A 23,796-nucleotide genomic window follows, 5' to 3' on the forward strand; every position below is an offset into this window, starting at 1 on the left:
GCAGATCCATCAGACATTAAACACTCTCAGACCAGGAGAAACCGCCGTATCGGTCAGAACACAACAACTGCTGTGTGTTTGCTGCTCAGTGTGTGTGTGTCTGTCACGAGAGAAGAGAAAACACTCGTCCTGCCCTGACCTGGTGTTTATTATATTACTCTAAATCTGTCTAATCCTAATATTTCTAGTTTACATACATTAGGATTTCATTATGCTCTACATGTTGCATACTTTTTTATATATTATCGTTATTACTCTTATTATTGTTCTTTTTTTTTCTCATTAAAACATATGAGCACTATTTTAAAGCAGCAAAGCTGCAATCACTTTGGCAAATTGGAAATTACATTGAAAAAGAGAAAGAGAAAGGGAGGGAGAGTGAGAGAAAGGGAGGGGGAGTGAGAGAGAGAGAGAGAGAAATGGAGGGGGAGTGAGAGAGAAAGGGAGGGGGAGTGAGAGAGAGAGAAAGAGAGGGGGAGTGAGAGAGAGAGAGAGACAGAGAGAGAGTGAGAGAGAGAGAAAGAGAGGGGGAGTGAGAGAGAGAGAGACAGAGAGAGAAAGGGGGAGAGAGAGAGAGGGAGGGGGAGTGAGAGAGAGAGACAGAGAGGGGGAGTGAGAGAGGGAGAGAGAGAGAGGGAGAGAGAGAGAGAGAGAGAGACGGAGGGAGAGAGAGAGAGAGCATGGCTCAGTGCAGTCACCGAACACCATCAGAAGAACTGATCACTCTCTGAACTGATCGATCACTTCACATCTTTTCCTCCATGAATCAAACGGCCAGTGTCTCTCATCAGGTGAAATGTCAGTCCTCTTCATCCAAGAGCATCACAGTAAGTGTTTCTGTGTTTCTCACTGCAGCTGGAGTTTGTGTGCTGTATTCACTTTGCAGTTTTTTTGGCTGAAAAGCAGTCGGTGACAGATTGACTGGCTAAACTAAACTAATCAAACACAGATGATCAATAATAATTCAGCTGATGTGACTGGCATGTAGTTGTCTTGATATTTCCCGTTATGCAGTTGTTTGTTTCACTTTTAATGTGCCAGAAACATCAGGAAAAAGATGAGATTATCGTGAACGCATGGAGTCAGTTTATCAGCCGTGTGTGATATTACAGTGATGATGAGAAGTTGTGATCTTTGTGCGGTTTGTCCATCTGTGACTGACAGCAGGAGTTTACTGAATCATACACCAACTCTCACTAGTGCTTTGCAATCATATTCAGGGTTATCTGTAGTATATAGTGTACGACAAATTTGATCTATTATATATTATTAATTTAGGGTGATAGAAATTAATGATTCATCTCAAGTGGCTTTAATAATTCAGAACTGATTTTGAGCGTTTTTGAACTTAATGAAGCAGACATTCAAGATTCAGGCAGATCGTATTATTTCAGATGTGTTGTGTGTGTGTGTGTGTGTGTGTGTGTAAATGCAATGCTGGACACGAGAGGTCAGTTAGGATCAAACATCACTCGTGTGTCCATCCATCATCTCAACATTACTCAGACACACACACGGTTAGTATGGTATAGTGTCTGTTCGTGTTCTCATATTACCTTCAGAGATGCTCATAGAGGAAACTCATGATACACCACACACACACACACACACACACTCTGTCTCTCTCTCCCTCTCTCTGACACACACATACACAAGTCAAGTCACCTTTATCTGTATAGCACTTTAAAGAAAAAAGACTGTCAAAGCAGCTGAACAGCATTGAATAGGAAAATAGTGTGTCAATAATGCAAAACGACAGTTCATCATTGAATTTGGTGATGTCATCATTCAGCTCAGTACAGTTTAAATAGTATCTGTGCAATCAAGTCAATGATATCACTGTAGATAAAGTGACCCCAACTAAGCAAGCCAGAGGCGACAGCGGCAAGGAACCAAAACTCCATCGGTGACAGAATGGAGAAAAAAACCTTGGGAGAAACCAGGCTCAGTTGGGGTCAGTTCTCCTCTGACCAGACGAAACCAGTAGTTCAATTCCAGACTGCAGCAAAGTCAGATTGTGCAGAAGAATCATCTGTTTCCTGTGGTCTTGTCCTGGTGCTCCTCTGAGACAAGGTCTTTACAGGGGATCTGTATCTGGGGCTCTAGTTGTCCTGGTCTCCGCTGTCTTTCAGGGCAGTAGAGGTCCTTTCTAGGTGCTGATCCACCATCATGTCTGGATTCGTACTGGATCCGGGTGGCTGCAGTGACACTCTGATCTGGATACAGACTGGATCTGGTGGCCACAGTGATTAACATTTCTGCATTTGACATTGAGAGCATAGGCCGTAATTTAGATATATTTTTGAGATGGAAAAATGCAGTTTTACAAATGCTAGAAACGTGGCTTTCTAAGGAAAGATTGCGATCAAATAGCACACCTAGGTTCCTAACTGATGACGAAGAATTGACAGAGCAACCATCAAGTCTTAGACAGTGTTCTAGGTTATTACAAGCAGAGTTTTTAGGTCGTATAATTAACACTTCTGTTTTTTCTGAATTTAGCAGTAAGAAATTACTCGTCATCCAATTTTTTATATCGACTATGCATTCCATTAGTTTTTCAAATTGGTGTGTTTCACTGGGCCGCGAAGAATTATAGAGCTGAGTATCATCAGCATAACAGTGAAAGCTAACACCATGTTTCCTGATGATATCTCCCAAGGGTAACATATAAAGCGTGAAGAGTAGCGGCCCTAGTACTGAGCCTTGAGGTACTCCATACTGCACTTGTGATCGATATGATACATCTTCATTCACTACTACGAACTGATGGCGGTCTTATAAGTACGATTTAAACCATGCTAGTGCACTTCCACTGATGCCAACAAAGTGTTCAAGTCTATGCAAAAGAATGCTGTGGTCAATTGTGTCAAACGCAGCACTAAGATCCAATAAAACTAATAGAGAGATACACCCACGATCAGATGATAAGAGCAGATCATTTGTAACTCTAAGGAGAGCAGTCTCAGTACTATGATACGGCTAAATCCTGACTGGAAATCCTCACATATACCATTTTTCTCTAAGAAGGAACATAATTGTGAGGATACCACCTTTTCTAGTATCTTGGGCAGAAAAGGGAGATTCGAGATTGGTCTATAATTAACTAGTTCTCTGGGGTCAAGTTGTGGTTTTTTTTATGAGAGGCTTAATAACAGCCAGTTTGAAAGTTTTGGGGACATATCCTAATGACAATGAGGAATTAATAATAGTCAGAAGAGGACCTATGACTTCTGGAAGCACCTCTTTTAGGAGCTTAGATGGTATAGGGTCTAACATACATGTTGTAGGTTTAGATGATTTAACAAGTTTATACAATTCTTCCTCTCCTATAGTAGAGAATGAGTGGAACTGTTCCTCAGGGGGTCTATAGTGCACTGTCTGATGTGATACTGTAGCTGACGGCTGAATGGTTGCAATTTTATCTCTAATAGTATCGATTTTAGAAGTAAAGTAGTTCATAAAGTCATTACTGCTGTGGTGTTGGGAAATGTCAACACTTGTTGAGGCTTTATATTTTGCCACTGTATTGAATAAATGCAGCTGTATCATTATAGCTCGGACCTGCTAAAAACATCTGTTTTGGTTCTGATTATCATGTTTATCGTGCTGAAATCATGCGTTTTTCAAACTATATTAGTTTAAAATTCTGATATAGGGTTATCTGAGGGCACACATCTAAAGCACACAGACAGAAAATGAGAGTACTAAAATAAATTATTTTTCACACAAAAGTTTACGTTAAAAACACGTGTTACAAAAACAGTTGTTTATGACAGTGAATGTTTTTGATCTGTGTGGGAGCAGCAATATACCTTAAATTAATCAATGAATCTGCTGCTCTGTTGTCTCCTCTGAGGCTGGGACTCGTCTAGAGCTAATTCACCATTTTCACTTGCAAAATCGAAATGACAGCACCTTGGGTGGAAGCTTACAGATTAAGGGACAGTAAATGTATAATGAGATCCCTTTGTGACGTCACTAAGGGAGAGAAATCAGACGAGCTTGTTTTCTCAGATGCTTGCAGAAAAAGGCTTACCAAAACAACTGGGTTAATCTCTTTCACATTTCCTTGGTTAGTAGATGCACCAGGGACATGATTATAACACTTGCATTTTGTTAGAATTTTTGTGGTTGTTCTGTGGAGATTAAAAGAGAGATGAAGCTGAGAACTGAACAAATACATATGAGCTGCTTCTGCTAAGATACATGTGAGTTTCATGTCAAATTATGACTTTTATAATGACTAATACTGAATTGAAGCTGACAGGTTTTAGAGTTTCAGATCCTCTATTCTTTTTAATAGTCACCTTTTGTAGTCATTAGTCATCAGATACGCTTAAAATAATATGGAGCATTGACCATAAACTCCCTGCACCGCCTGCAGTCGATCTGTGAGCTGAAGTTTGTACAGTCAAATAAGATGGTCATGATAGTTACTGTACATTAATCAGATGCTCGTCTGCCACAGCAGCCCTTCAGAAACCTTTCCTTGCTTTATTTATCAGCTGCTTCAAGAGTGAACAGGATATAGATTCACACCAGATGATTCTGATTTTATGTCTTAATATTTGTTTGACCAGCTTCATGTCCATCACAGGTTTCTGAAGCGTCCTGCTCTGCGCTGCCACAGCGTTGATCTGTCAGTGCTGCAGTTTGTAAGTTCTGCTGTGCGTCCCTGTTATTGGTTTTCTGGCACATCACAGAGGAATTAAAGATGGTGTTGTAGATGATGATGGCTGTGTGTGGGCGGCAGGCTGCTAATGACTGCATGACTCTACAGGACCAGCTCCCACGCAACAGATGCAGAAACACACAAACAGAGCGTCTGTGTCCCGCTGGAATCACCTGTTTACATGCTGTCCAGTCTCCACAGTAAACACAAGTACAAACAAGAGTTTGGGCCATTATAAACATGTTTTACACAGCTTCTGACAACAAGCAGTTTAGTGAGGATTTTTTTTAGTGCAATATGAAAATGTTTTAAGATGACTAAACATTGTCTTTGTGTGTTTTCCTAAATAGTATATCAATATAAAAAGATAAAAATATGAATATTGTGAGTTAATAGTAAATAGTGTTCCATCTTTATTTAACTTGTGTAAACATCAGATGGAACAGATTTCTGATTCATCAAACCCAGACCCAGAGAGGTCTTCATTGCTTAACTAAATCTCCATCAGATGTGAGAACGGATGACAGCGCTGTGCTGTTTCTGACCTGCTGCTGTGTATATTAGAGAGGAATCACTTCAGCGCATTTACCATCGTAGATCTGAACTCTGTGATCAGATAATCATAGTGTGACGGAGGCACTTCTTCATGTCTAGATCTCCACATTCAGATGCTTTTCTCCTCTGTAGATTTATGGGATTGTTTTAGTTTTGTGAGGTTGATTTTCTGCCTCCTCGAAGGACAGTGTTTGCAGTTTTTACAGAGTGCTCTCTTCCCATGTTTCCAGTCGTAATGGATCTGATGTTCTTCATGATTGTGCTGTAGACTCTGTGTTAGACCACGCTGCTCGTGCTGCGTCTGCTGCCTGAGATCTGGCTCCGAGTCAGGAATAATACACCTACAAATACAGCTCATATGCACTATAAACACCTGAAAACAGACAGGCTTGTAGACGGGGGTGAAAGATGTTTTCTCTGTTTTGGAGGAAGGACTTTATTTAAAGTAGACCTTATAACAGTCAATTGTTTGAATACTTTTTGGATAGTTTAGGGGTGAATAATTGTATTGTTTATTATTCAATCAATCAATCACCTTTATCTATATAGTGCTTTAAACAAAATACATTGCGTCAAAGCACTGAACAACATTCATTTGGAAAACAGTGTCTCAATAATGCAAAATGATAGTTAAAGGCAGTTCATCATTGAATTCAGTGATGTCATCTCTGTTCAGTTTAAATAGTGTCTGTGCATTTATTTGCAATCAAGTCAATGATATCGCTGTAGATGAAGTGACCTCAACTAAGCAAGCCAGAGGTGACAGCGGCAAGGAACCGAAACTCCATCGGTGACAGAATGGAGAAAAAAACCTTGGGAGAAACCAGGCTCAGTTGGGGTCAGTTCTCCTCTGACCAGACGAAACCAGGCTGCAGCAAAGTCAGATTGTGAAGAAGAATCATCTGTTTCCTGTGGTCTTGTCCTGGTGCTCCTCTGAGACAAGGTCTTTACAGGGGATCTGTATCTGGGCTCTAGTTGTCCTGGTCTCCGCTGTCTTTCAGGGATGTAGAGGTCCTTTCTAGGTGCTGATCCACCATCATGTCTGGATACGTACTGGATCCGGGTGGCTGCAGTGACACTCTGGTCTGGATACAGACTGGATCTGGTGGCCACGGTGACCTCGAAACAAGAGAGAAACAGACAAATATTAGCGTAGATGCCATTCTTCTAATGATGTAGAAGGTACACGTTATGTGAAGTGTTTCCGGTTCCGGTTTACCTAATTAATGCAGCCTAAAAATCCTTTAACGGATTTGGATATTAAAAGCATATTAGTATGTTATGTGTATGCCAGGTTAAAGAGATGGGTCTTTAATCTAGATTTAAACTGCAAGAGTGTGTCTGCCTCCCGAACAATGTTAGGTAGGTTATTCCAGAGTTTAGGCGCCAAATAGGAAAAGGATCTGCCGCCCGCAGTTGATTTTGATATTCTAGGTATTATCAAATTGCCTGAGTTTTGAGATCGTAGAGGACGTAGAGGAGTATAATGTAAAAGGAGCTCATTCAAATACTGAGGTGCTAAACCGTTCAGGGCTTTATAAGTAATAAGCAATATTTCAAAATCTATAGGATGTTTGATAGGGAGCCAGTGCAGTGTGGACAGGACCGGGCTAATATGGTCATACTTCCTGGTTCCTGTAAGAACTCTTGCTGCTGCATTGTGGACTAGCTGAAGTTTGTTTACCAAGCGTGCAGAACAACCACCCAATAAAGCATTACAATAGTCTAACCTTGAAGTCATAAATGCATGGATTAACATTTCTGCATTTGACATTGAGAGGATAGGCCGTAATTTAGATATATTTTTGAGATGGAAAAATGCAGTTTTACAAATGCTAGAAACGTGGCTTTCTAAGGAAAGATTGCGATCAAATAGCACACCTAGGTTCCTAACTGATGACAAAGAATTGACAGAGCAACCATCAAGTCTTAGACCGTGTTCTAGGTTATTGCAAGCAGAGTTTTTAGGCCCTATGATTAACACCTCTGTTTTTTCTGAATTTAGCAGTAAGAAATTACTTGTCATCCAATTTTTTATATCGACTATGCATTCCATTAGTTTTTCAAATTGGTGTGTTTCGCTGGGCCGCGAAGAATTATAGAGCTGAGTATCATCATCATAGTTTCTGTTACATCATCAAGTTGTTCTGAGGTTTTGGATATGCTAAGGAATTTGGATACATCAGGAAGATAACTTAAAAAGCAGTCTTTTGCGGTAGAAGTGATGGTTCTTCGATACTTGTAACAAGAAGTAGAATTTACAATTTTGGCTCTATGAAGTTTGCACAGAACTAAATAATGATCTGAGATATCATCACTTGGCTGAATAATTTCAACACTATCAACATCAATTCCATGTGACAGTATTAAATCTAGAGTATGATTTCGACAATGAGTAGGTCCTGAAACATGTTGTCTAACACCAATAGAGTTCAGAATGTCTATAAATGCTGATCCCAATGCATCTTTTTCATTATCGACATGGATATTAAAATCACCAACTATTAAAACTTTATCTGCAGCCAGAACTAATTCGGATGTAAAATCAGCAAACTCTTTAAGAAAGTCTGTATGGTGGCCTGGTGGCCTGTGTACAGTAGCCAGTACAAACATAACAGGGGATTTATCATTAACATTTGTTTCTCTGGATAATGTTATATGTAGCACCATTACTTCAAACCAGTTATACTTGAAGCCTGCCCTCTGAGAAATCCTGAAAACGTTGTTATAAATTGAAGCAACACCTCCACCTTTGCCTTTTAGACGTGGCTCGTGTTTATAACAATAATCTTGGGGGGTGGACTCATTTCAAATAATGTAATCATCAGGTTTTAGCCAAGTTTCTGTCAAACAGTGCACATCTATATTATGATCAGTTATCATATTATTTACAAAAAGTGTTTTCGTAGAAATGGATCTGATATTCAATAAGCCAAGCTTTATCATTTGTTTATCCATATTGCATTTGTTTTTTATTTGTTGAACCTCAATTAAATTGTTAACCTTAACTTGGTTTGGATGTTTTTTGTATTTTCTAGTTCGGGGAACAGACACAGTCTCTACAGTGTGATATCTAGGTGAAAGAGTCTCTATGTGCTGAGAATTAGCTGACCTCTGTGACGGGAGGCAGCTAGCGGACGGTCGGTTTAGCCAGTCTGTCTGCTTCCTGACCTGGGCCACAGTTAGTCAAGTATAAACACTAAAACTATTTGCCATATTTCTAGACAGAAGAGCAGCACCACCCCAGGAGGGATGAAGACCATCTCTTTTAAATAAGTTATTCATGCAACAATACTTATTACTGTAATAGTTTTCATTAGTAAGCATTGCTCTATGGTCTAGCGCTCTTATCAATGTTTTCACATGACTTTGTGAAAAGTAAACCAGGAAAACTGAATAAAATACCCAAGGCTTCTTCATGGACAGTGTCTGCATATTGAGCGTTTATTTCATTCTGTAACCTGCTTCTTTTGCAGATCTCTGTACGAGTGTTATGCTGGTTTTGATAGACCCACAAACACTGAACTATCACACCATCTAAACTCTAGGACACATGCAGACACTCATAAGAGGAGTTTACCTTTACAGATGTTCAGACTGTGGGAGAACCTCATTCATTCCTGAGAAGCAGCTGTAAATCCAAATGTCTGTAATGTGGAGACCAGAGAGTGTGTTTGCAGACAGTGTAGTGTCCAGCCCAAGTGCTGTCCTGTAGTACTCATTATGTCCACTAGAGAGCGTCTGAGTCTCACAAACAGCCTTCAGAGGAACTAACGCCTCATAATCAAGGTTTTTAAGCTTTTAATTTAAGGTTTAATATAATTTAAACTGATGAGTTATAAAGAAAAAAAAAACAGCCCCCTCACAGTTGTCATGAAGGGGAAAATTTGCTATATAGACCAAAATAATTTTTTGAACCAGGCTGTCTATTTATTTGTTTATATTTTGCTGTAAATTTGTAACTGATTTGTCTGTTTTAAGTTAATATATATATTTAAGATGGATATTTGTCTGCTTTAAGTTTAGCAGCACAATAAAGATGTCAAGACATGAGACTTATGATATAGCATAAATATAATCCATTGCAACATGTTCATTGTGTGTTATAAATGATCATACTTTTAAAAACTATAAACTGATAGTCATACTAAAGTAAAAGTATAGATATCTTACTAGAAAATGACTTTGGCAGAAGTTGATTACTTGAGTAAAAGTCTTAAGGCCCTATTTTAACGATCTAAATGCAAAGTGTAAAGTGTACGGCGCGGGTGCACTCAGGGCGCGTCCAAATCCACTTTCGCTATTTTAACGACGGAAAAACGGTTGGCGCGCCTGGGCGCATGGTCTACGTGCAATAAACCAATCAGAGTCTCATCTTCCATTTATCTGCTGGTGTTGGTCCACTGTGTTTTCTGAGGTCAAAGGTCAACGCAGCCGTATACCAGGAAGTTTTAGAGCACTTCATGCTTCCTGCTGCTGACCAACTTTATGGAGATCAGAGTAACCTGGTCTCTCATAACACCTGAGCAGTGCCACAGACTGATCGACTCCATGCCACGCTGCATTGCTGCAGTCATTCAGGGGAAAGAGCCACAACTAAGTATTGAGTGCTGTACATGCTCATACTTTACATGTTCATACTTTTCAGTTGGTCAAGATTTCAAAAAATCCTTTCTTTGTATTGGTCATTAGTAATATTCTAATTTTCTGAGATACTGAATTTGGTATTTTGTGACCTCATATGTGACCATCATCGCGAGGCTCAGCGTCTCTCCAGTTTTTGCAATTTTGCAGTATTATTCCTGCTCATCTCGGGTCTGTTCGTACTGAACAGCTTTGCTTTAACATCTTACACCCAACAGGAGCTTTTGGATATCGGTGAGGACTTTACCAGCAGTTTTATCACCAATCTTCGACTCATCCCTGAGATCGTCAGAACACCCGAGGCTACGCACTCTACCCGGCCGGGCGGAAGTGCTCGCAGGCGGCGTCGAGATCGTAAACGGAGGTCTAAGAGCTAAGCTAAAGCTAACACCGCTCCGCCTCTCTTTACCCAGCATTTTCCTCGCTAATGTGCGGTCACTGGTGAACAAAATGGATGAGTTACGACTCAGTAAGAGACTTCTGGACTGCAATATCATGGTTTTCACAGAAACATGGCTACACAGCGATGTACCCAACAATGCTATTGAGCTAGCAGGACGCTACACGCTCCGGGCAGATAGAACGGCAGATGACTCCGGTAAGACAAGAGGTGGTGGATTGTGCATTTATGTCAACAAAGCTTGGTGTACGAACACTGTCATTGTTGGGAGACACTGGTCAGCTAACCTAGAGTTTCTCATGGTTAAATGTAGACCTTTTTATCTGCCACGGGAGTTCACTTCCACCATAATAACCGCAGTCTATATTCCACCAGATGCTAATGCAAAGCTTGCTTTGAACGAACTTCATGCAGCCATTAGTAAACCACAGACTGCTCACCCAGAGGCTGCTTTTATTGTCGCGGGTGATTTTAATCACTGCAAATTAAAAACAGTACTCCCCAAATTTCACCAGCATGTTTCCTGCCACACCAGAGGAGACAAAACTTTGGATCATGTTTATACAAACATTGATGGAGCTTACATGGCGAGCCCCCTCCCCCACCTCGGACAGTCTGATCACCTTTCTTTGTTTCTCACCCCTAAGTATTCACCCCTCATCAACCGTGTGAAGCCATCAGTGAAGACCATCAAAGTGTGGCCAACTGGAGCAGACTCTTTACTTCAAGACAGGTTTCAACACACTGACTGGAGTATGTTTGCTTCACAGGCTGCCTGTGGCTCTCACACAGACATTGATATCTACACCGCCTCTGTACTGGATCACATCAACTCCACCATTGACAGTGTAACAACAGAAAAACAGATAACAACATACCCTAATCAGAAGCCATGGATGAACAAGGATGTGTGACTTCTGCTGAAAGCCCGCAACACTGCCTTCAGGTCAGACGATGCTCAGGCCTACAGTAAATCCAGGGCTAACCTGAAAAGGGGCATCAAAAAGGCCAAGTACTGCTACAAGCTGAAGGTAGAGGAACACTTGTACAACTCTGACCACCGACACATGTGGCAGGGCATCCAGATTATCAGTGACTACAAGTCAAGCAACTCCACACCAACAGTCACGGACGTCTCCTTCCTTAACGAGCTAAATGACTTTTATGCTCGCTTCAACAGCGACAGCAAGGAGACGGCCACCAAAATCTCAGCCTCTTCAGACCACCAACCCCTCAAACTCACCTGCACAGATGTCCACACTGCACTGAGCCGGATCAACGCACGCAAGGCTGCTGGCCCGGATGGCATTCCTGGACGTGTGCTTAGGGCATGTGCAGAGCAGCTTGCAGGGGTCTTCACAGACATTTTCAACCTGTCCCTCACCCAAGCAACTGTGCCTACATGTTTTAAGTCCACATCCATTGTGCCAGTACCGAAACACTCCTCCCCAACGTGCCTGAATGACTATCGCCCCGTAGCACTCACACCCATCATTATGAAGTGCTTCGAGCGACTGGTCCTAGCACATCTCAAAGACTGCCTCCCACCCACACTGGACCCACACCAATTTGCCTACCACAGAAATAGGAGCACAGAGGATGCAGTATGCACAGTGCTGCACTCTGCACTCACACACCTGGACCATAACAACACGTATGTTAGGATGTTGTTTGTTGACTTCAGTTCAGCATTTAACACCGTCATTCCCTCCAATCTGACCACAAAACTTGGAGACCTGGACATTAACACCTCCCTCTGCAACTGGATTATGGACTTTCTGACCAACAGGCCTCAGCATGTTCGGTCAGGCCACACCCACTCCACCACCATCACACTTAACACTGGCGTACCACAGGGCTGTGTGCTGAGCCCATTCCTCTACTCCCTTTACACCCAGGACTGCAAGCCTGTGCATGGATCCAACTCCATCATTAACTTTGCAGATGACACACGGTGATTGGCCTCATCAGTGACAACGATGAGACTGCCTACAGGGAAGAGATACAGCACCTGGCCACATGGTGCGCTGGCAATAACCTGCTCCTTAACACCAATAAGACCAAGGAGCTCATTGTGGACTTCAGGAAGAAGAATGGAAGCACTCATGACCCCATCCACATTAACGGGCTGGCTGTAGAACGTGTTTCCAGCTTCAAGTTCCTGGGAACCACCATCTCGGAGAAACTGTCCTGGGCCACAAACACCTCCAGCCTGGTCAAGAAGACTCACCAGCGCCTCTTCTTGCTCAGGACACTGAAGAAGAACCAGCTGTCTTCAGACATCCTGGTGAACTTCTACCGGTGTGCGATTGAGAGCATCCTGACCAGTTGCATCACAGTCTGGTATGGGAACTGTTCAGTGGCTGACCGCAAGGCACTGCAGAGGGTGGTGAAAACTGCCCAACGAATCACAGGGACACCACTTCCGTCTCTTGAGGACATCCAGAGGAAACGCTGTCTACGTCGAGCTCGCAGCATTCTCAAGGACTCCTCTCACCCTGACCACGAACTGTTTAACCTCCTGCCCTCCGGGAGGCGCTTCAGGAGCCTCCGGACAAGGACCACAAGATTCAGGAACAGCTTTTTCCCTAAAGCTGTCTCCTTGCTGAACTCTTCCCTCTGACACCCTCAACACCCCCCACACCACACATAGACTCCTCCCCCTCTTCAACACTCTGATTTATTTATTTATTCACAACAAGCAAAAAAAAAAAAAAAAAAAAACAGTAACTTGTTATTACTTGCACTACTGCCTGTTCATCCAGGAACACTGTATATTCCATTTGCACACTGAAATATTTTCTATGCACTTTACTGTCCATTGCAATACTGTAAATTATGTTCATAGTTCTGCCTATAGTGTACATACACTCTACATAGCCCATCTGTATAGTATGTTCATAGTACACCTATCTGTATATCGTGCTTATAGTATTTAATATCTGTAAATTATGTCCATAATACTTACCTGTATAGTTATTGTACATATTATAGACCTTTATTCTGTACTTACTGCTTATTGCACTTCTGGTTAGATGCTAACTGCATTTCGTTGACTTGTACCTACATGTGCAGTGACAATAAAGTTGAATCTAATCTAATCTAATCTAATCTAATTTTCCTTAGTTGTCAGTTATAATCATCAAAATTAAAAGAAATAAACATTTGAAATATATCAGTCTTTTTGTAATGAATGAATATAATATACAAGTCTCAAATCTATTTTTAATGGAATTAGTGAAATAATCAACTTTTTGATGATATTCTAATTATATGACCAGCACCTGTATGCCTGTATGTGTGAGTGCGTATGTGTGTATATATATATGTTCATACACAGCTTGAGTAGCAAGATTGAGAGTGGAAAGAAATATTTAATTATTCATTGCTAATTAGAATGAGTAACTAAAAATTAAAAGAAGGAGGTTTTTGAGATCAGATATTTTTTAAACCGGTAAACTCCTATGAAGTTTTTAGTCTAAGGATCCAGTAAATGAATGTGTACAAACAGTAAGTTCAAAACCACTCTAATAAAGAGAAAACTCAACCAATTTGATCAGAGATTGTGTAGAGTCACGTCCAGAAGTATTCTTCAGTGTGTATATTTGGTTTAAAGCAGGAGTGTGTTATAATGGACGCTGGCTGAAGCCTGAAGTTGCTGTAGATCATGTGCTGGTCATGTACTGATAATGAATGGACTCATATAGTAGCCTGTACAATCAGATCAAGGTACTGTAGCGTCTCCCTGTGGTCCTGTATGATATCACAGCCTGACTGGTGCCGAATTGTATTAAAAATTCTCAAAAAAAAAATATATATATATATTTTATTATTATATATATATATATTTTTGCATATATATAAATTGTAAAATGTGTATGGGGTTACTATTTTCTAGTCACTGTATGCCATGGGAGAAACAGCGAGTCAAACATATGGTTAGACCTGCACAATTCTCAACGAATTGTTTACATTTCTTTATTATATTTTTTTTGGTAGGGCTATCAAAAAGAGATTACAATTCTTCTACGATTCTGAACAGCTAACTAAACTAAATAGCTTGTAATTTACTAGAAGTTCTGACAATGTTCTGACAAAATGCACCACAAGGATATGTTTTCTGTGTATATTTATGCTTTGGTTTGTAAGAAAAAAGTGCATGCATCCCTGCAGCGCGGCTGACACAGAAGAGCATGCACTGCTTGCATTCAATTCATATTCTCCAAAATGGCGCTACAGAGACAGAGGAGAGGAATTGTTGAATAAAGTCACTAGTAAAGTCACTATATATTGTTTTATTCATGTACAAACAGTATTCTTTTCACTTCATAACGTTACGGTTGAATCACTGATGGCAGATGGACTATTCTGATAATGTCTTTCATACTTTTCTGGACCTTGACTCTGTTATTTACTTGGCAGTCTATGGGACAGTCACAAGCCTCCTGGTTTTCATCCAAAATATCTTAAAAGAGTGTTCTGAAGATGAACAAAGCTTTTATGGTTTGGAAACGACATGGGGGTAAGTAATTAATGACAAAAATTTCATTTTGGGGTGGAGTATCCAGTCGTGATTTTGCCAAGTAAGATGTATTCCTGGATCAACATTTAATCAACCAATCACAAGTCTCTGATGTCATCAGCGTGTGCTAACCAAATCCAATCATTCCATTTTGAATGTTCCCTCCTCTCTTGCCTTGGCCGACTGACAAAAGGTAAGTTATTTTGTCTGTCCTCTTTCTTTGATCCTTTGTACGTCTTGTAACTGTAAATTTATTTTGACTTTGTAAATGACACTTAAATGTAAATGTCACTCTTTGTAAAATAAAACACAATGGCATAATGTAATGCAACTCTGAACAAACATACAACAGCCATGTGCCATTTAGCTAATAGCTAAAAATCTCCTTTCTCTCGCTAAGAGAGGTAGATTCGCTAATGTTGATCCAGGACCATCATGACCATTTCAATACGGGGTAGATTCGCTAATGTTGATCCAGGACCATTGTCATCATTTCAATAAGGGGTAGATTCGCTAATGTTGATCGAAGACCATCATGACCATTTCAATACGGGGTAGATTCGCTAATGTTGATCCAGGACCATAGTCATCATTTCAATAAGGGGTAGATTCGCTAATGTTGATCCAGGACCATCATGACCATTTCAATATGGGGTAGATTCGCTAATGTTGATCCAGGACCATTGTCATCATTTCAATACGGGGTAGATTCGCTAATGTTTATCCAGGACCATCATGACCATTTCAATACGGGGTAGATTCGCTAATGTTGATCCAGGACCATTGTCATCATTTCAATAAGGGGTAGATTCGCTAATGTTGATCCAGGACCATCATGACCATTTCAATACGGGGTATATTCACTAATGTTGATCCAGGACCATCATGACCATTTCAATACGGGGTAGATTCGCTAATGTTGATCCAGGACCATCATGACCATTTCAATAAGGGGTAGATTCGCTAATGTTGATCCAGGACCATTGTCATCATTTCAATACGGGGTAGATTCGCTAATGTTTATCCAGGACCATCATGACCATTTCAATAAGGGGTAGATTCACTAATGTTGATCCAGGACCATTGTCATCATTTCAATACGGGGTAGATTCGCTAATGTTTATCCAGGACTGTCATGACCATTTCAATACGGGGTAGATTCGCTAATGTTGATCGAAGACCATCATGACCATTTCAATACGGGGTAGATTCGCTAATGTTGATCGAAGAGCATCATGACCATTTCAGTATGGGTTAGATACACTAATGTTGATCCAGGACTGTCATGACCATTTCAATACGGGATAGATTCCCTAATGTTGATCAAGGACCATCATGACCATTTCAATAAGGGGTAGATTCGCTAATGTTGATCCAGGACCATCATGACCATTTCAATAAGGGGTAGATTCGCTAATGTTGATCCAGGACCATCATGACCATTTCAATAAGGGGTAGATTCGCTAATGTTGATACAGGACCAACATGACCATTTCAATAAGGGGTAGATTCGCTAATGTTGATCAAGGACCATCATGACCATTTCAATAAGGGGTAGATTCGCTAATGTTGATCAAGGACCATCATGACCATTTCAATAAGGGGTAGATTCGCTAATGTTGATCCAGGACCATCATGACCATTTCAATAAGGGGTAGATTCGCTAATGTTGATACAGGACCAACATGACCATTTCAATAAGGGGTAGATTCGCTAATGTTGATACAGGACCAACATGACCATTTCAATAAGGGGTAGATTCGCTAATGTTGATACAGGACCAACATGACCATTTCAATAAGGGGTAGGTTCACTAATGTTGATCTAGGACCATTGTCATCATTTCAATACGGGGTAGACTCGCTAATGTTGATCCAGGACCATCATGACCATTTCAATAAGGGGTAGATTCGCTAATGTTGATACAGGACCAACATGACCATTTCAATAAGGGGTAGGTTCACTAATGTTGATACAGGACCAACATGACCATTTCAATAAGGGGTAGGTTCACTAATGTTGATACAGGACCATCATGACCATTTCAATAAGGGGTAGATTCGCTAATGTTTATCCAGGACTGTCATGACCATTTCAATACGGGGTAGATTCGCTAATGTTGATCGAAGACCATCATGACCATTTCAATACGGGGTAGATTCGCTAATGTTGATCGAAGAGCATCATGACCATTTCAGTATGGGTTAGATACACTAATGTTGATCCAGGACCATCATGACCATTTCAATACGGGATAGATTCCCTAATGTTGATCAAGGACCATCATGACCATTTCAATAAGGGGTAGATTCGCTAATGTTGATCCAGGACCATCATGACCATTTCAATAAGGGGTAGATTCGCTAATGTTGATCCAGGACCATCATGACCATTTCAATAAGGGGTAGATTCGCTAATGTTGATACAGGACCAACATGACCATTTCAATAAGGGGTAGATTCGCTAATGTTGATCAAGGACCATCATGACCATTTCAATAAGGGGTAGATTCGCTAATGTTGATCCAGGACCATCATGACCATTTCAATAAGGGGTAGATTCGCTAATGTTGATACAGGACCAACATGACCATTTCAATAAGTGGTAGATTCGCTAATGTTGATACAGGACCAACATGACCATTTCAATAAGGGGTAGGTTCACTAATGTTGATCTAGGACCATTGTCATCATTTCAATACGGGGTAGACTCGCTAATGTTGATCCAGGACCATCATGACCATTTCAATAAGGGGTAGATTCGCTAATGTTGATACAGGACCAACATGACCATTTCAATAAGGGGTAGATTCGCTAATGTTGATCAAGGACCATCATGACCATTTCAATAAGGGGTAGATTCGCTAATGTTGATCCAGGACCATCATGACCATTTCAATACGGGATAGATTCGCTAATGTTGATACAGGACCAACATGACCATTTCAATAAGGGGTAGATTCGCTAATGTTGATACAGGACCAACATGACCATTTCAATAAGGGGTAGATTCACTAATGTTGATCAAGGACCATCATGACCATTTCAATAAGGGGTAGATTCGCTAATGTTGATCAAGGACCACCATGACCATTTCAATAAGGGGTAGATTCGCTAATGTTGATCCAGGACCATCATGACCATTTCAATAAGGGGTAGATTCGCTAATGTTGATACAGGACCAACATGACCATTTCAATAAGGGGTAGATTCGCTAATGTTGATACAGGACCAACATGACCATTTCAATAAGGGGTAGGTTCACTAATGTTGATCTAGGACCATTGTCATCATTTCAATACGGGGTAGACTCGCTAATGTTGATCCAGGACCATCATGACCATTTCAATAAGGGGTAGATTCGCTAATGTTGATACAGGACCAACATGACCATTTCAATAAGGGGTAGGTTCACTAATGTTGATACAGGACCAACATGACCATTTCAATAAGGGGTAGATTCGCTAATGTTGATCTAGGACCATTGTCATCATTTCAATACGGGGTAGACTCGCTAATGTTGATCCAGGACCATCATGACCATTTCAATGCGGGATAGATTCACTAATGTTGATCGAAGAGCATCATGACCATTTCAATACGGGGTAGATTCACTAATGTTGATCTAGGACCATTGTCATCATTTCAATACAGGATAGATTCACTATCGTTGATCCTGGACCATCATGACCATTTCAATACGGGATAGATTCACTAATGTTGATTCAGGACCATCATGACCATTTCAATACGGGGTTAGATTCCCTAATGTTGATCCAGGACTATCGTCATCATTTCAAGGAGTAGATTCGCTAATGTTGATCCAGGACCATTGTCATCATTTCAAACAAAATACATTGCGTCAAAGCAACTGAACAACATTCATTTGGAAAACAGTGTCTCAATAATGCAAAATGAAAGTTAAAGGCAGTTCATCATTGAATTCAGTTATGTCATCTCTGTTCAGTTAAATAGTGTCTGTGCATTTATTTGCAATCAAGTCAATGATATCGCTGTAGATGAAGTGACCCCAACTAAGCAAGCCAGAGGCGACAGCGGCAAGGAACCAAAACCCGATCGGTGACAGAATGGAGAAAAAAACCTTGGGAGAAACCAGGCTCAGTTGGGGGGCCAGTTCTCCTCTGACCAGACGAAACCAGGCTGCAGCAAAGTCAGATTGTGAAGAAGAATCATCTGTTTCCTGTGGTCTTGTCCTGGTGCTCCTCTGAGACAAGGTATTTACAGGGGATCTGTATCTGGGCTCTAGTTGTCCTGGTCTCCGCTGTCTTTCAGGGCAGTAGAGGTCCTTTCTAGGTGCTGATCCACCATCTGGTCTGGATACGTACTGGATCCGGGTGGCTGCAGTGACACTCTGGTCTGGATACAGACTGGATCTGGTGGCCACGGTGACCTCGAAACAAGAGAGAAACAGACAAATATTAGCGTAGATGCCATTCTTCTAATGATGTAGAAGGTACACGTTATGTGAAGTGTTTCCGGTTCCAGTTTACCTAATTAATGCAGCCTAAAAATCCTTTAACTGATTTGGATATTAAAAGCATATTAGTATGTTATGTGTATGCCAGGTTAAAGAGATGGGTCTTCAATCTAGATTTAAACTGCAAGAGTGTGTCTGCCTCCCGAACAATGTTAGGTAGGTTATTCCAGAGTTTAGGCGCCAAATAGGAAAAGGACCTGCCACCCGCAGTTGATTTTGATATTCTAGGTATTATCAAATTGCCTGAGTTTTGAGAACGTAGAGGACGTAGAGGAGTATAATGTAAAAGGAGCTCATTCAAATACTGAGGTGCTAAACCGTTCAGGGCTTTATAAGTAATAAGCAATATTTGGAATGGAACCTCCCAATCTCAATTCGTACAGCTGAGTCTTTACTCATTTTCAAGAAACATCTAAAGACTCATCTTTTTCTCCTGCACTTAACCAACTAACACTAGCACTTTTCCTTTTCTTGTCTTTTCATTTATAAAAAAAAAAAAAAAAAAAAAAAAAAAAAAAAAACTGGCTATGCATTCTATACTAGACTAACTGAGACTTGTCATGGCACTTGTATACTGTTGTTGTTCTCTTGTTGACCTGACTGCTTCTATTGTTCTCATTTGTAAGTCGCTTTGGATAAAAGCGTCTGCTAAATGATTAAATGCAAATGTAAATGTAAATGTAAATTTTAAAATCTATACGATGTTTGATAGGGAGCCAGTGCAGTGTGGACAGGACCGGGCTAATATGGTCATACTTCCTGGTTCTAGTAAGAACTCTTGTTGCTGCAGTCTGTCTGTCTGTCTTTCTATCAGTCTGTCAGTCTGTCTATCTATCAGTCTGTCTGTCTGTCTTTCTATCAGTCTGTCTGTCTTTCTATCAGTCTGTCAGTCTGTCTATCTATCAGTCTGTCAGTCTGTCTTTCTATCAGTCTGTCAGTCGGTGGTGTCGGGATCGCGCGTCAGCCTCCCGCCCCTCCAGCGCAGCATCAGTCCACTCCTCGTTCGGTTTATGTTCGATCAGAGTCAGAGTCAGAGTCAGGGCACCGTTCAGATCGATTAGAATCAGCTCGCGCTGCGGTGGAATGAGAAGGACTCTGCTCGGTCACGGACGCTAGCGGTGACACACCGGGGTTTGTTTGGGGATTTCTCAGCGGCATCTGAAGCGGAATCATGACGGCCACCAAAGAGCAGCAAAGCCAGAGACCGAATCCGCAGGACGAGGTAACAAACGGCATCTTCTCGCTTTACACGGTGCTTTTTCTTTTCGTTAGGGACCTATTTGTCCAGAATCCGGTGAGTATCGCGCGCACACCGACCTAACGCCCGCGCCCTTCATGACATCACCGGTTTAACTGCAGAAGTAATATCAAACGGTTCTGCTTTCGTGTTTCTTCATCACCGGTCAGTCATTATTCGGTTTCTGCTCGTGATCGTGATTGAGATGGCCTCGCGCGCGCCCGTGTCTGTGTACCTGTCCAGTCGCGGGAACGCGCTGATGAAGATATCTGTCAATAACTAATGGTTCGCTATTTCTCTGACAGAACCGAGAAAACCTGCTGCATGTTCATCAAACCTGTGTTAGACGAGGTGATGGTGCTAGTTCTCTCATCGTGTTTTAGTTTGAGATCTCTATCTATCTACTCTGTCACTATTGACACACGACACAATTAAGAACAAACATTCTGTGTAGTCTGACTCTTAAAATGACATCATAACATCTGAATGTTTAATGTTTATTTGAAAATTAACTTATGTCTTTCTTGTTTCTTTTTTTGTAGCATTTGTTGTATAGTTTTTCTCAGTCACTTTGGTGCATTTCTCAAATCAGAAATGAAATTCTCAAAACTACTTGTACATCCTCCACATCATCTAGTCATTTATACACATCATAAAAGCAGTTTCTCATTCTTTTGAACAAGCTGCGATTGCTTTTGTACATTCATGCAATTGATTACACACATTTATCTGTGGTCTCCTACATTATCAGTTGCTACTGTCATGTTGCTTAAAATGTATTATATAGTTTTCTGTGCAATAGTCTTACCCCCCAAAACATCTAGTCTTTAGTTCATCATATTGGTCATTAAATGCAAAATGGTTCATCTAGTTGTCATAAGATGCCAAGCACATTTAAAAAAAAAAAAATACATTATTACTAGACTTTTGTAAATTTGGCATGATTTGTCCAAGTGAATCTTGACTAATGAAGAGAATGTAGATGATAAACCAATGATAAACCATTTCTCTGAAATAGCTCAAAGGTTCATCTGATGAATCTTCAGTTGGAAAGCTTATACTGTAAAGACAGAGGACAACACAAGAGTAACAAATATTTTCATCTTTGTGCCCATATACTTTTCTATGTCACAATGACATTGTAAAGGTTTTTTTTTTTTTTTTGGTCAGACCACTAGTAAAAGTGTAACTGGGAATTCACTCCAGTCTCTTTCAATCAATATCCCACATACTTTTGAAATGGATATATGGCATACCGAAGCATATGGCATACTGTTCAATACAGTAGTTTCCATCAGAACATCCCTCCAGAGTACACTGTTATATTGAAAAAAAAGTGATTTGAGTGTCTTATCCATAAACTATGACACAAGGACATCATTCTGATGGCACTGACATGTTCATTGACACAGATATTTAGTTTTGAGAGATGAACTAAGGCTTTATTAAGGCTGAACTGGCTTTTGCAGGTAATCCACGGTGTTTTGCTCTTTGTACGAGTTGTTTTGAGAAATGCACTTACTGTTTTGCAAATCTCAAGAATGATTCGAGAAATGTATCAAACCGACTGAGAAAAACTGTGTATATATATATAACTACCCTAACTGCTTAAAATGAAAGTGTGAGGTCGCATACAACTCCTGCAAATCAACTATTCCTAATAAAACAAGAAAACTCTTTCTGCTGGGTTATTTAGTGGAGATTAAAACATGCAACTTTGTTCTTTTTATTGAAAATGCCTTTTAGTCTCAATTTTACCAGCTGGCCTTCAGACGCACCACCATGATTGCTTTTATTATGGGGTTTTACTGTGGAAAATGTGCCATTTATTAGAATGACTGACTTGCAGAGCCAACTCTGTAAACTCTGCAAAGAATAGAAATAATTCATTCCTCTGGTGATGATTTGAACCAATGTTGTTGTTTTTTGTCTATTCTGTGATAAGCATGTGATTAATAAGATTTGAGCGTCTGATGGTCCATCACAAGGCCTAGCCTCACACATGCACACTTCAGTGTTTCTGTAACTGGTCAGACTGGAAGTACATTGGAAGTGTTCTGAGTGTTATTCACTACAAACGTGCAGCTGTCTGTCCGTCAGTCTGCTCTAAATCCTTCAGCTCTTCTAAAGTCTGATGCATTCTGACCTCAGTGTTTTTATTGTTTATCAGCTGCGAAACATCACTCTGATTCCAACAATACTGTTCCTTTATGTGCTTATCATTATACTAATTATTAAATAATTAATCATTAAAAACTATTGTCATTATTAAAACATTGTTATTGTTGTTGTTTTTTATCATAATTGAAGTGAACAGGCTTTAATTCCCAGTCTGTAGCGATGGAGTTCAATAATTACAAGATATGTTCAGTAAAAAAATGTATTCTTTTAAAGGGCATGCTTATACAGACATTTTGATAACTTCTCACAGTATTAATACACTACAGTAAATGGCTTTAACTATATGACAGATGTCCTACTGTGCCAAAACTGACAGAAAACACACTTTAATAAGCTGGAAGCAGGGCTTCTGTCTCCCGCTCGATTTACAAGGTATTGTTTATAATCTGTGAGAATCAGGGATCTGCCATCGATATGCAGGAGATGCTGGAACAGGAGGGATGTCTGATATGAAACAGACACTAAATATGGGAATTGAATCCATTAATTAGATTCAGAAGACTTGGCCTGTCGTTTATCTTCTTTTTGAAGTTTGTATGCACAAAACAGATGAAACATTCCTCACATATCTTCTTCTGTGCTCCGCTAAAGAAACAGAATGATAGGGTTCTAGAGCGACAGGAGGGAGCATCAATGATGACAGAAATCTGATTTTTGTTTTTGTCTGATCAGATCAGCTTCATTTTTAAACTTGTAACCAATAGTATTTCTCTGAAAATATGTTTAAAATATGCTAGAATGCTTAGAATAAATGTAATGTTGGTTATTCAAGTCATATTGAGAATATGATGGGATGAGGTACTGAATCCTTCTGCAAATTCCTATTGCATTAAAGAAAGCCAGAGATTTGGTGACAGTAGTGTATTATTAATGTTGCCACATCTGTACATGTCAGATGATATTCAGTGCTGTTTGTTAAACGTCTGACCTCAGCTCAATGAATGTGTTTGACATTATGATGCTTCACAAACAGCTTTAGCAGCAGATCTCATTCATTATAGATCAATTTCTGCACATTATTACATTGTGTCAGATGCAGAAAACCATAAAACTCAACTAAAAGCAGCACAGCACTCAGAGAAGTG

At 40.3% G+C, this 23,796-nt stretch overlaps 1 protein-coding gene and 1 long non-coding RNA gene across 5 annotated transcripts in view; both read left to right on the forward strand.

Annotated features, from left to right (window-relative positions):
• Positions 1-660: 660 nt before the first annotated feature.
• Positions 661-23,796, forward strand: part of LOC127964997 (inactive dipeptidyl peptidase 10-like) — a 52,211-nt gene continuing 29,075 nt past the window's right edge. For 2 of the 4 annotated variants that reach the window (XM_052565514.1, XM_052565515.1), the window contains exon 1: positions 661-827. In XM_052565514.1, the coding sequence (XP_052421474.1) occupies positions 762-827 (66 nt within the window). In that variant the 5' untranslated portion in view covers positions 661-761. Of the gene's footprint in view, positions 828-20,293; positions 20,516-23,796 lie in introns of those variants that run through there. The other 2 variants (XM_052565516.1, XM_052565517.1) reach the window with 1 other exon arrangement.
• On the forward strand, positions 16,688-18,275 carry LOC127965000 (uncharacterized). The gene is made up of 3 exons (XR_008155233.1): positions 16,688-16,804; positions 17,955-18,054; positions 18,155-18,275. It is a non-coding gene; the product is annotated as an uncharacterized LOC127965000 (long non-coding RNA).

This window comes from Carassius gibelio, chromosome B9 (genome assembly GCF_023724105.1).
Source record: "Carassius gibelio isolate Cgi1373 ecotype wild population from Czech Republic chromosome B9, carGib1.2-hapl.c, whole genome shotgun sequence".
Classification (NCBI taxonomy): Eukaryota; Metazoa; Chordata; class Actinopteri; order Cypriniformes; family Cyprinidae; genus Carassius; species Carassius gibelio.